At 53.2% G+C, this 12,945-nt stretch overlaps 1 protein-coding gene across 2 annotated transcripts in view; it reads left to right on the top strand.

The window, feature by feature from the left end:
• The first annotated feature begins 7,466 nt into the window (after positions 1–7,466).
• Positions 7,467–12,945, top strand: part of IGSF21 (immunoglobin superfamily member 21) — a 216,529-nt gene continuing 211,050 nt past the window's right edge. For both annotated transcript variants that reach the window (XM_067566919.1, XM_067566917.1), the window contains exon 1: positions 7,467–7,875. In XM_067566919.1, coding sequence (XP_067423020.1) covers positions 7,809–7,875 — 67 coding nt within the window. In that variant the 5' untranslated portion in view covers positions 7,467–7,808. The remainder of the gene's footprint in view (positions 7,876–12,945) is intronic.

Raw genomic sequence — 12,945 nt, 5'->3', positions numbered from 1 at the left:
TTGGCTAACGCAGAGCCAGAGCTCTCCATTTTCACAATGGCTGGAGTAAGCAGTGCTCTCCCATCACACCCAGAGCCGGATTTAGGGGCAGGCGACTGCCTGGGGTGCCAGGCGCAGGGGGTGCCATTTTTTTTTTGTTAGTGACAAAAGTCTGGAAAATCAAAGGTTTGAAGTAAAACGTTTCAGGTGTTCCATATGTGGATTCATTTTTCACGAACTTCCTAGAACGTTCTGGACCTTTGTAGAACGTCATGGAACCTTCCAGACTTTTTCTGAGAGCTCCATTTTCCTCAGACCTCCGAGAACGTTTTGCCAGCCAGGCCCTCGCAGGTATATAAGGGGCGGGGCGTCGCCAGTCAGTCAGTGAGGAAGTGAAGCGAGAGCCCAGCGCGATATCGTGAACCTGGCTATATTGTGTAATTGCGTACGCGTACTGTATTTTAAGACTTGAAGAGTGTCAGTAGCAAGTAATAAAGGACACGTTCAGTGAGAGGCCAGAGACAGCTATCGAATCCCTCTCTGCGCCACAATATAAAAGAAATACCGTTACTACTTTTGCCATGCTTAACACGTAACATTTGATGACTGTCTTAGATTGCGGAACACGGACTTTAGCTCTCCTTAATATTGTCCGTTTCCCCCCGTAGAAAATAAAAGATGCCCCCGACGAAGCCTTCAGGAGATCAGTTGCACTCTAGTTTGCAGCAAGGGGCAATTTGGCTGGGCAAATGACTGCAGCAGAACAACATAGACCAGGCTTCCGGCGGTGGCGATGGTCCCAGTGTAGAAGAGATTGAAGAGCGATGTTTAACAAATGGAGCTGGGAGAAGGGCGCCGAAGACGCTCCTCAGCTAGGGTGCCTTTTGGTCTAGGGCTGGCCCTCATCACCCCCTCTCCTCCTTGCCTGGCCTAGCGAGAGCTCCCCCTCCTGTTTCAATCCGGTGCAAACCCTGGCTGCAGCTTCCCTGCGCAGAGGTTGTAGACGAAGCCGGAGCAGCCGCAGCGGGAACACAGCAGAGCCGAAGTGCGAACTGGGCTGCAGCCGGTGGCAACTAGACAGGTGCCTTGATGCTCTCTCCACTTTATTTTTAGAGGGGGATTTAATGCAGTCCCAGGGCTGGGAAAGCTGGGCTCACCCCTCTCTGGAACCAGAAGATTTGCCCCCCGGCGAAAGCCCACTTGGCTCTAGTCTGCCTTCCCCAGCTGGCTGCCCTGGCAGAGCGTGTCTTTCTCGGACAACACCCAGCCCATCTGGATGCAGAGCGTGAGGAGTGCGTCTCTTGGGCGTTCCCTCAGCAGCACCAGGAGAGGCATATCTGGATGTAACCCAGCTTAGGGGCATGTCTCCCAGATGTTACCTGGCTCAACCAGGTGCAGTTAGGAATGTGTCTTCTGGGCACTAACCAAGGTGGCCAACTGCATCGATGGAGTCCCTTGGATGCTACGGCCTGTCCCATTGCACTGGGGGAAGAGCATCTCCTATCCTGTGCAAGGAGCATTTCGTCCGCTGCTGGACCTTACCTTCCCCTGGCGTGGAATGTGCTACTTACCAGCAGCACTGCAAGCAGCTCACACCAGGAAGTGCAGACGTTTTGTCCCAAGGGCCATTTACTGGGGAGTTGGCTGAGACCTGATTCAGCTCAGTACATGAATGGACAAAGAGCGACATCAGCGTGGATGAGTTCAGCCCATCTCCTCCTGGCATTGCCCGAGGGGAGATTCCCTTACGGACCAAGAGGGTCTCTGTTTCCCTGGGCTGCAGTAAGAGACATATCCTAGTCATAAACTGTCTCCACCAAACAGGAGACTCTGCTAATTGGTTCAGTTCCCTCTTGAGTCTGGCCACAAGGGGGCAACTCAGGCAGGGAGTGACGATCTCAAGCTGTCATGGAAAGCAGATCAGGCTTCAGGCTTGTTCTTTTCTATTTATCTCCCACCACAAAAAAAATATGGAGCCAAATTCTTTGCTGCTGCCATCCTACTGGAGTCAGTCGAATTATGTGAGTAAAGAATGTGGCTTGTGTCCTACAAAATAAATGGTAGCGACATAGAAAAGGCCCTTCTGGGCAAGAACAGGACGCTCAAACTGCAACACACTTCTTCTCGGGAACCTTTCCAGTCCTGGTCTGCCAATCCATCCCCAGATCTCCCTCCATGGAAGGACGAGACACTCCGCACGCTTGCCTTCCCATGTGTGCAGGTGGTGTTTTGTTTCACATTGTGGGGTGTGTGTGTGTGTGAGAGAGAGAGGGAGAGATCAGAGCTTAAATAATGATTTAAAGAGGACTTGTGTATCAGGCAGATTCCACCAAAATCATATGAGCATTAATAACGTCTGCATGTTTCCTAGCAAGCCAACACATTTGCATTCCCTTAAAGGACAGCGTGACTTTCCCAGGGTGAAAACCTTCCTTTTGCATTTCTAATTCTGAGCCAGTTCCAGGGATTTTTACCTGCTGGAGACTTTGCCGTCTGCTTCGCGCAAGGCCTCCTTTATAAAGGAATGAGTGTATGACAGAGAACTGATAAGAGTTCAAGCAAGCAAGGAAAGGATGGGGGCATACTGGCCTGTTCAAAGTGCCCATTTATCCACTGAGGTGTTTTAGAAAGAGACTCTCAGAGCTATAACTGATCAATAGAAATTGTATCTCCCAGAGACATTAAAAACCCAGCTGTCTGGAGAGAATGCATGTGTAATGGTGGAGAAACTGAGCACAGGTAGATGGGTAAGGAGGAGTGGGGAATATGGCATATGCAAGCAGGAGGAACATGATGAAAGGTGAAATGGTCACTGAGGAACCCAGACATCCGGCACTCTGTTTACATCCAGCTCCATCCACATCAGTCGTCAGTTTCCCTTCTGTAACGAGAGAAGGGCTTGAGTCCTGACATTAGGATCTGGAACTGGATCCAGCTCTGAAGTTTGTGGGTGTTTTGGACTGCATTCCCTGTTAGAGTGAGAGAGACCCAAATTTGGATCTGGTCCAAACCAAACTTCCCCAGATTTCAAGACTGTTTGGATTTTCTGGCTCATCATGTTACAGAGAGAGGCTCAAGTCATGATTTGGATCAGGATTTCCTCAAAGGTTAGGGGGAAGGTTCAGAACAGGTGTTCCAACTGGGCTCCATACTGCTGGTATACGAAATGCCTAGTGCACATCAGGCATGGCAAAGCTGGAGTACGTGGAGATAAAACACTTGCTGATTATGGTACCAAGCCTGTGACATTTTGGGGCTCTCGGAGTCCTTGAGACAAACACCGTGGCTGAAATTTAGGCTGAGCTTGATAATGTTATAATTGCTAATAACATTTGCATCTCTGCAAGCTCAGTCTGTGATAAGGGACATCAAACTTCAAGCTTCAGGGTTGGAGCTGGTCTCATGTGGGGGTCAGGAAGGGATTTTCCTCTCCTGTGGTACCAGACTTCAGAATTGGCAAGATGCATTATGGTGTCATCTGTCTTCTTTTACAGGATCAATGCTATGGCCCGGACAGGTTACAGGGCTAGATGGAGCATTGGTCTCATCCATTATGGCAAACCCTGTGTTTCTATTTCAGAGACAGGCCTGCTTCAGAGCCTCAAGTCTGAACGACCCTGCAATAGAGGGAAGTTTGGATCCACATCTTAATAACCTTACAGCAGGGCAGCCAGTCCAACTGGCATTTCAACCGCTGCAATATCCTCTTCTGGGTGGTACTTTCAGGGCAGCCGACACCCGGCCCATTGGAAAGGTGCACAGGTATGCATTTGTGTAGCTGTCCCTGCTCATCTCTCATCACATTTGTTGGTATCCAAATTTCCTCATTTGGGGTCAGATGTTTCCCTGCAAGACCCCATTTTCATTGCATTTGGAAGCCCAACTGAGTGCAGCTTTCTGCCTATGTTAGAAACTTATATGGCTCCCATTACCTGAGCACCTCGCAATCTTTAATGGATTTATCCTCACAGCACCTCTGTGAAATGGGGCAATGCTATTATCCCCAGTGTACAGATGGAGAACGGAGGCTCTAGCTCCTAGGTCACACAGGAACCCTGTGCCAGAGCAGGAATTTGAACCCAAGGTTTCCCAAGTCCCAGGTGGGTGCCCTAACCACCGGCTTGCCTTACAACAGTCCATTTCCTTTTAAGCCGCTCATTCTGAAACAGAGCCTCAGACAGCATTGTTGTTTTCTTGCCCTGCTTTGTTTCTTTATACTCGTGTCAATACAGACACACACGATCCCAAAGCTACACCAGCGTCTCATTGGCAGGGGACCTGCAAGCACTATCAAATCTATGATCAAATAAAATTAGGCCTTATTAACATATAACCTTTGCCTCATTCCTGTCAGTATGTAACCAAGGCTTTCGCTGGAGGATAAAAAAGGGCAGAGAACCCATCTCACTCGAAGGAATTTGGAGAACTAATTGGTTTCTTTTTTTCCCCCTTTAGACACTGATATATTCTGGGGCTGGTTTTCAGGGGGTTTGCTTATTTAAAATATAAATCTTAACCTAGAAGATTTTAAAATAATGATAGCACTTGCGTTGGTTTTCCGCCATGGCTCTCAAAACACTTTACAAGGCATTCATATGCTACCATAAAGGCAGTTTAAGAATCTGTGTACAAGTGTGCAAATGTGTGTAAGTGTCATTATACTTATTTTCCAGATGGGGATACTGAGGCCAGGCCTCTATTCAGAGTTGCACCAGTGTGTGATTTTTAAATGTGGCAGGAGGGGGAATAGAGACTTTTAATTTGATTTTAAACTTGGCTCTATTGGAGTTCAGCGGGTCTCCACACAGTGTTTTTCACAGATTTGACCACATCAGGGTTAAAACTGAATTGAAGCAAAACAGAGCAACTTTGATAAAAGTCTTTAAAGTAATGAATGGCCTAGGGAAGTTGAGAGGGAGCTTCTGTTCTCCCTCTCTCATAACAAGGACAAGGGGACATTCAGAGGAATTAAAAGGTGGCAGATTAAAAACGGATGAAAGGAGATATTTTGCCACACAATGCTTAACTAGACTGTGGCACTCCTTGCCACAGGAAATAGTTGAGGCCAAGTACATAGCAAGATTCAGGGAGGGATTGGGACGTTTATATGAGTCACACATTTATATGAGTCACACAAACAGAGCTCTAATTATTAATGCTAACCGAAAAAAAGGAAAGGCGATTAAACCTCATGGTTTAAACCAATTTTTGACTATTAAGAGATGGGGATGAGACCTAAGGGGGCAGGGGTAGATTATCCCACATCTTCCCACTGGGGATATTTACACCTTGCATGTGATTCTGGCTACTGTCAGAGAGGCCACTGGGCTATATGCCCTGGTCGGATCCAGCCTGGCACGGCTGATGTTCCTGCACCTAGATGAGAAAGGGGCTATCTCACCCCAGAGAGCCGAGAACACAGCAAAGGTCTCTTCTCTCCTTGTGCGGTGTCCTAGTCACTGGCCAGTGTAGGCAGAAACGTTGAAGTGGAGTGTAAACAGAGGAAATGCACTGCTAGGTATAGATTATAGCTGTTAAATTAAAAACATCCTCTGGTTTTAATGTTAAGATAGTGACAGGGAGAGCAGAGCCGTGAAATTGTCAGTGAGGGTTGGTATTTGCATCTTAACGCTGCCTTTCATCAGGCAGAAATGAGAAGGTGCAGCAGAGCTGGCTAAGGACGCAATCAGATTGAATGCAGAATTCCCTGGCTCTCGTTGGTTTGGCTCCATACCTTCACATTCTTTAAGCAAACATATTTGCACAGTCCACCCTACTCCACTTAATTGGGAAATCCTCTTAATTGGGACATCGTCCAGGGGATAGATTTCAGCTCAATACTCTAATGGACTGTCAACTCGATATATGCACCACTGCCCTCCACTGGTTGGAATGAGAAATGCTCTTCTGTGGGTCTGAGGTCCTATACTGCTAATAGCTCAGAGGGTTTCTCCTATAACTCACGTGGGGTTTTTGAGCAAGAGGACAGGGTGCTGGGGAATTCTGAATGGAAAAGGGGAGCAGCATAGTGAGAACCCCGAAGTCCTGGGTGCTATGGATTTGTTACAATACCAGTGTCTCCTCTTTAATGGGGATGGTAAATCTATTTACTGGGCTCACCTACTTTTATCTGTTTTCTACATTAAAAGTGTGGGGACCATTTATGGCGCTGTATGGTAGAACTGTTGAAAACAATTTCTAAGGAAAAACCTTTTAGTTGAGACATGGGCTTTTGCCCAAAACATTTTTTTTTTATGAACAAGTTTGCAACGAAAATATTTGGGTTTGTGTTGAACAAACAGGGAACCAGAAAAACAAAACATTTTTGGTTTTCAGCAACCCTTTTAACTAAATAAATACATAGATAAAAGTTCAGTGGTGTGGGAAAATGTTGACAGTTTTTTCTCTTCAGAATTTCTCAGGGGGGAAAAAGTCATTTCCTGCGGTGGTGTACTATATATATATATATATAAATAACAGAGTCCAGGGGTTCTGCTACTTAGCCCTGTGATCATACCTAGTAAGCCACACTGCCTCCAGTGCTAGGGATAGAACCCAGGAGTCCTGCTTCTCCCTTTCCCCTTCTCTGGTGCACTAGATCTGACTCCCCTGCTCTCACTGGACAGACCACATTCTCTGAAGAGCTAGCACTAGAACCCAGGAGTCCTGCTTCCCAGCCCCCTCTGCTCTAACCACTAGGTCACAGTGCCCTCCTAGGAATGGAAATAAAGCCCGGGAGCCCTGCCTCCCAAACCTAGGCCTAGACCCCAGGAGTTCTGATTCCTGGGCCTCTTCTCTGACTAGTAGGCACCGCTCCTCCCCACCAGCTACCAAAGGAAACGGATTTAAAAATCACGCCCCGGGGTCATTGTGGAAGGCAGGGGGGAGCAGGCCCAGCTAGGAACCAGACAAGAAACCCCAGGGGATTGCAATCTCCCGCTGGTCCCGTGTGTGACCTACAATAAAAGGGACCGTCCAACAGGTCCGAGGAGGGCTGAGTTCCTGGCCCCCCTCGGGTGTGTAGCTCACCTCTGCAGCACGGTTACCAAGCGGCCAGCGGCTGGGCGCTGGGTGTACGATTTGTCCCGGGCAAAGCTGGGCCGCGGCTATGCCCGGAGTTGCGGGGCGCTGGCTCTGACCCCCGCTGCACATACAGGGATTAGGAGGGAAGCTGCCGACCCAACTTGCACGGGAGCGGGCGCAGCGCACCGCGAATCTGCGCCTGCCCCCTCCATCTGCGCTCCTTCGCCTGCGACGTGTGCTGGGGGCGGCGGGGGAGGCTGGAGACTTAGGTGGGGTCTGTGTTTTTGCCAGCCGGGGAAGGGTTAAGGAGCTAAAACCAGCCACCGAAGGGGGGGGGGGGGGAGCGAGCTCCGGCGTCTCTCTCTCTCTCTTGCTGCAATAAATCGGCTTAAAGGACCGGAGCCCAGAAGCCCAGGAAGGATTAAAGAAAAGTCTGCATAATACAGCCGCCGGAGAGGCAGAGACAAGGGAGGGGGCGGGCACTGAGTGGAGATTTCCTCCCCAACTCGGGCAGCTGATCCGGTTCGGCGGGCAGCCGGCGAGCGAGCGGCGGACGCGTCAGTCACCAGGTGCAGCATCTCCCGCTGGATTCGGGCAAGGAGCCGCTCTCGCTCCCTCCTCCCCGCCCTGCTCCTGCCTCCCCCCACCCCGCCGTCCTCTTCCTGCCGCGGGACTCCAGCGGGCAGCGATGTTCGCCCCACGCCCGCGTCCCGCGCTGCCCGACCCTGCCCTGCCCCGCTCCGGATCGCCATGCGGCAGGCGGGCACGCGTCTGAACCCGATGGAGTTCTTGTGCCGGGGGCCAACATGCGAAAGATGCTGAGCTACCTGCGCCTTTGTTTGCTGCTCTGGGACCTGCCGGAGGTGGTGCTGGGTGAGTGACACCCCCCGGGGGGGCGGGGGTTCGATTCCCTCCCCCCCCCCAAGGCCAGGCCAGGAGAGGGGGTCGGGTCCCCAGTGGTGTAAAGCAGCGGGCTCCCGTCAAACCCAGGGGCTGGCTGGGGTACCTCGGGGCGGGGTGTTTCGCTCTAGGGGAGGATCTGGCCCCTTTTTTAACGCTCTGGCTCCGGTTCTTGGCCACTTTCCCGAACTGTCTCTGTCTTGCTTCCCCTTTTCGGCTGACGGCGTTTGGTCTGGCTGGGGTGTTTTTTTTTGGGGGGGGGCGGTGGGTGTTTGACGCCAGCCTTTTCCTCCCCCCCTTCGGCAGGGACGGCTCCGGTGCTGCCAAGCGCTCCCGGCTGGCGAGCGGCGCCCCAATCACGGCGCATTGTGGAGTTGCTCTTTGCGAAGAATACCGTGCCGATTGCGGCTGATGAGCCGGGGCCCTGCCGCCAACTCGGCGTGCGTGGAAACCAAACCCGAGCCAGGCTGTGTGTGTGTGTGTGGGTGTGTGTGTGTGGAGGGGGGGGCAGGCAATCCCCCCAGTCAAACACCTGAATCCTATCAAGGAGCTCTGGCTTTCTGCTCCACTTCCCCCCCCCCCTCCTCCTCCTCCCCGCACACTCCGGAGCTGCACGTGCTAGGCGTGTAAACCTCTGTCGAACCAGCTGGCTTGATTCGGGTTTAAACGGATGGGAGCAAAAGCCGCGTAGAGCGTGACCGGAGGGGCCATAGCGACGGGCCTGCGGTGGGGGGCTGGAGCTGGCCGCCGTGTCTTCCCCGCACTCCGCCGCCCTCGCCCCCTTCGCCTTTCGGTCTCCCAGGAGCCGAGGCTCTGAAATCTTGGCCAGCCCCTTCTCCTGCCGGCCCGGGGGGCTCAGCTGCCGGAGCAGCCCCTGCCCCGCTCCTTTCCTGCTCGCCGGCTGGCGCTCGGGGCCCGGCGGAGAGGGGAGCGGACGGGGGGCGGCCGCTGTGTTCAATGCGCCTCTGCTCGCGTGTAACAACCGAGCCGGAGCCGGAGCCGCTCAGCTGGCAGGAGCGCGCGTGTGTGCCTTCCCAATGCGATCGCGGGGAAATGGGCAACGTCTCCAGTGGGACGCGCAGCGCCATCCTTCCTGGGGGGGGGGGCGCCCAGGACCCCCCAGCTGGAGGCTACCCAGTTAGCAGGGAAGCAGACACCCCCCCCCCTCCCCAAGCTGCGCGCACGCACAGCCCCCGGGGGCCAGGTCCACGGTGACGGGCTGCCGCCTCTCCGTGCATCGCAACATCTGGGGGGGGGGCGGTGCAGGGGACTCCAGCTGCAAGCGGATGGCATCGACAGGGCCGGAGAGGCCGGTCTTTGGAAGCCGGGGTCCCGGCACAGCTGGGGGGGGGGGGGGGATGGGAGGGCGGTGTGGCCCCGCAGGCTGGGAACGGCCGGCCGGGGTAAAATACACCCTGCTTTAGACATAAGGCTCGCTCCTCCGGCGGGGGGGCGGCGGGGGTGTCTCGCTGGGTTTCTCTGGGCCTGGCATGGCTTCAGGCTCAGCGCTGCTCTCCCCGGGGGTTTCTCCCTGCCCGCAGAGCGAGCCGGGGGGAGGGGGGGTCTGGGGGAAAAGCCACCCGCCGCGTGTCGTGTCCCCCCCCCCAGGTCCTGCTGGAGACGCTTGTGTCGGGGGCGGGGGGGGGGGGTGATGCTCGCTCAGGTCCGAGAAGGGGCGCCCTGGGCAGCCGCCAGCGTCGCACCCACCCGGCCAAGTTTGCAAACTCCCGCGGGGCCCCTGGCCCCGGCTGCACCTGCCCTGCCTCTCCTGGGGCCGGTGTTTGGGTGTGTGTGTGGGGGGGGGGAAGTGTTGCCCTCCACCCTCTGGCATCGGCGTGGTGAGTCGCCCCAGGCTGCTGTCCCCATGGGCGGGTGTCTGGGTCCGACGCTGCACCGGATCGTGCAGGGGAGGGGGATTTGCAAAGCCCGGTCTCTATCCCAGGCAAGCCGCAGCATCCCCCAAGGACGCAGCTGGCTACCGTGGGCACCTTCGCCAGAGCCCCTCCACACCTCCCGGACCGGGCCAGCGGATGCCTGTGTAGCTGGCGTGTTACCTGTGTGTGGGGAGGGTCCGTTTCCCAGCGTCTCGCTGGTGGGGATGGCCCCACTGCGGGACCCCTCTCCCAGCGATCGCCTGGCATGTGCCGATCTAACTGGGGACACACCTGGCTTGGTAGGAAGGAGGGTGGCTGTGACCTCCCCGTTGCCCGCTGGCCGTGGTAGCGTTTGAGGCCTATTACTCAGTGGGTTTACAGGGTTCTTGGCACCGGCTTGGTTCCAGGATACGAGAGCCACAAGGGGGGTGAAGGAATATCTTTTATTGGGCTTTATCTTCTGCTGGTGGGAGGGACAAGCTTTGAAGCCTGGCTCCTCAAGTCTGGGGGGGGAGGAAGCCGCTCTACAGCGTGAGGGGAGATGGTGCCCAGCACAACCAGCTGCACCAGGGGAGGCTCCTGTCCTGGCAAACCCAGCCACACAGCCCAACCCTTCCCCAGCGCCCTGGGGATGGCAGGGGGAGCGGAGCCCCATTCCTCCCTGCTCCTTGTGCGATTTCATGAGCTGTGGTTAAACTGCCCTCTCTTCCTGTCTGGCCTGTGGCTGTTGCTGTTACCTACCCTGGAAGGTTTGAAGATCTGGAACAGCCCAGAGAAATATTTGACCTCTGAAGGCCCCATTTATTCAGCACTGGGCAGTCACAGCAGGGTCTCCCTTGCCCCGGCGCAGGGAAAGCAGGGTTTATCTGCTCAGTGCTGAGTTTATTTCCCCCTGGCATCTGGTTTGATCTTCTCTTATCCTCCGTTCCTGCTTAACTTCCTCCTCCTCCCCTGGGCAATGGAATGGCCTTTCCTGGGCTGGTGGCCTGCAGACAGACCATGACCCAGGTCACACACCGGGGTGATCTAGCCCGGCACCCACATACCCCTTTTCCAGCTTGTACCCTGCAGTCTGGGCTCACGTGGCTGGTGTCTGGTAAGCACATGGGAGAGGTTAAAGGGAAGTGCATCAAAACCTGCCCAGTCTGAGTTGAGCCTTACCAGGATTTTGGAAACAGCCTGACTACACAGTCCCTGGCATGGGGTGGAGAGTGGGGTTGGGGCACACTTTTAAAATGTACTTCTCAGTTATCATTTAGAGACTGGCAAAAGGCTCCCCCTCCCCATTATCCTGGTGTCTGAGCACTTCCCCCACCCCTGTGAGGGAGGAAAGTGCTGTTATCCCTTATGATGTAAGAGGTGGGAAACTGAGGCTGAGGGGGACTCGGCCAAGGTCACGCAGGGTGCTTGTGGCAGAGTTAGGAATGAGCCCCAGTCTCTGGCTCGTGACCTAACCACTGGGCCTCTCCCTTCGGATGTGACCACTTTAGAAACCTCAGCCAAGCCAGGCCACTGGTGTGCTGTGAACGCTGCTGGTCATGCTGCTCATCATCATCTCCGTGTTTGTGCTGTGCCCTTCTGGCTGTTTGCCATCTCTGTGCTGCAGTAATGGACACAAGAAAAGCCCGGAGGTAGCCTGGCCCAGTGGTTGGACACCGAGTTGGGGTCAGGAGCTTGTCTGCATGAACATTTCCGGCGTGTCTACACTAGAAACGCTACAGCGGCACAGCGGTCGTGCTTCAGTGTAGACGCACGCCACAGCGATGGAAGAACCTCTCCTGTCGCTAATAAATCCACCGCCCCACAAGGCAGTAGCTAGAATATTTCCATCGACCTACTGCTGTCTACACGGGGGCTTAGGTCGGCTTAACTATGTCTCGGGACGTGAATTTTTCACCCCCCCCAGTGACCTAGCTGGACTGACCTAACTTTCTGTTGTAGACCAGCCCGTAGAGCTGGAGTGTGAATCAACCCCCCACCCGCCGGCTGTGCACTGAGTATCCATGTGGACCCTGCTGCTGCACGCTTCAAGTGCCTAGTGTGCTTTAATCTCCTCCTCTTTCAAAGCCGGGTACATCAACACGTCCCACAGAACTGGGTGCACACGCACACTGTGGGTGGTAGCTTAGTGTGAGGTAGACTGATGCCCAAGCCGGCTGCAAACTGTCTAATCCTGGCTCTAATCCTAACCTACCCCACGACCCTGGGCAAGTCACTTCCCCACTCTGTGCCCACATCCCCTCCCGCTCTTCGTCTGCCTTGTTTATTTAGATTATAGGCTCTTCACGGCAGGCACTGTCTACAGCACCTGGCACAAGGGGGCCCTGACCTCAGTTTTGGCTTCTAGGCACTGCTCTAATAGCAACCGGTGATATTCCGACTGAGGCTTGAGAACCAACAGTGGCTATTTAATACGTCTCTTGCAGCTCCTTGCACCACATGACATTAAAACGCTTTGTGATTTAATTATTAACCAATCAGGATGCTTTTACTATGATGTTACCCAATTGTAGTTGATAAAATTATAATACTTGGTGAGTCATTTGGCTGTGAGAATAACATTAATATATATAACTAAAGACTTCCTCTGTCATACTGTTTAAATATGAATCTATAAACAATGAATTCACATTAGTGTGGCTCTTTTAGATAATGTTGATCACTCATTTGGCTCCTGAGGTCTGAATATCATTGATATAAACAGGAGTTTTTCCTGTTGCACTTCGTCTTTAAGGTCAGGGATAGCTCTGGTGAAGTAATTCACAATGGATAACTTATTTATTGACTTTCACCTTCTTTTCTGTTTGCAAATTGTTCACAAACCGAGTGATTTTTGTCTAACTTGTCTGTTCATAATTTTTGCAAGTAATTCTCAGCCTACAGATCATTTGCAAGCAAGTCATTCTATTTGATAGTCAGCGTTTGAGATGGTTTGATTGGACAGGCAGACCGCTGGGGGTGTGTTTATTCCCTCAGATTTTGATATTCGCCTTCTGAAAACTCTTGAGTTTGAAATTCCCTTTCTGTCAATATTCTGCAATATTGGCTCAAAATATGTACTTTCCTCAAACATTCCTGCCAGTAAACTCCTTTGCTTTGGCTGTGTTTGATGTCCCTGGGCTTTAGCAAAGTCATTTGAAAATCAGAGAGTAATGTACATTCACAGGAA

Source organism: Emydura macquarii, unplaced genomic scaffold (assembly GCF_026122565.2).
Source record: "Emydura macquarii macquarii isolate MOO-44397 ecotype Brisbane River unplaced genomic scaffold, CSIRO-AGI_Emac_v2 contig_2768, whole genome shotgun sequence".
NCBI classification, from domain to species: Eukaryota; Metazoa; Chordata; order Testudines; family Chelidae; genus Emydura; species Emydura macquarii.
This window is presented reverse-complemented; position numbering and strand designations above follow the sequence as displayed.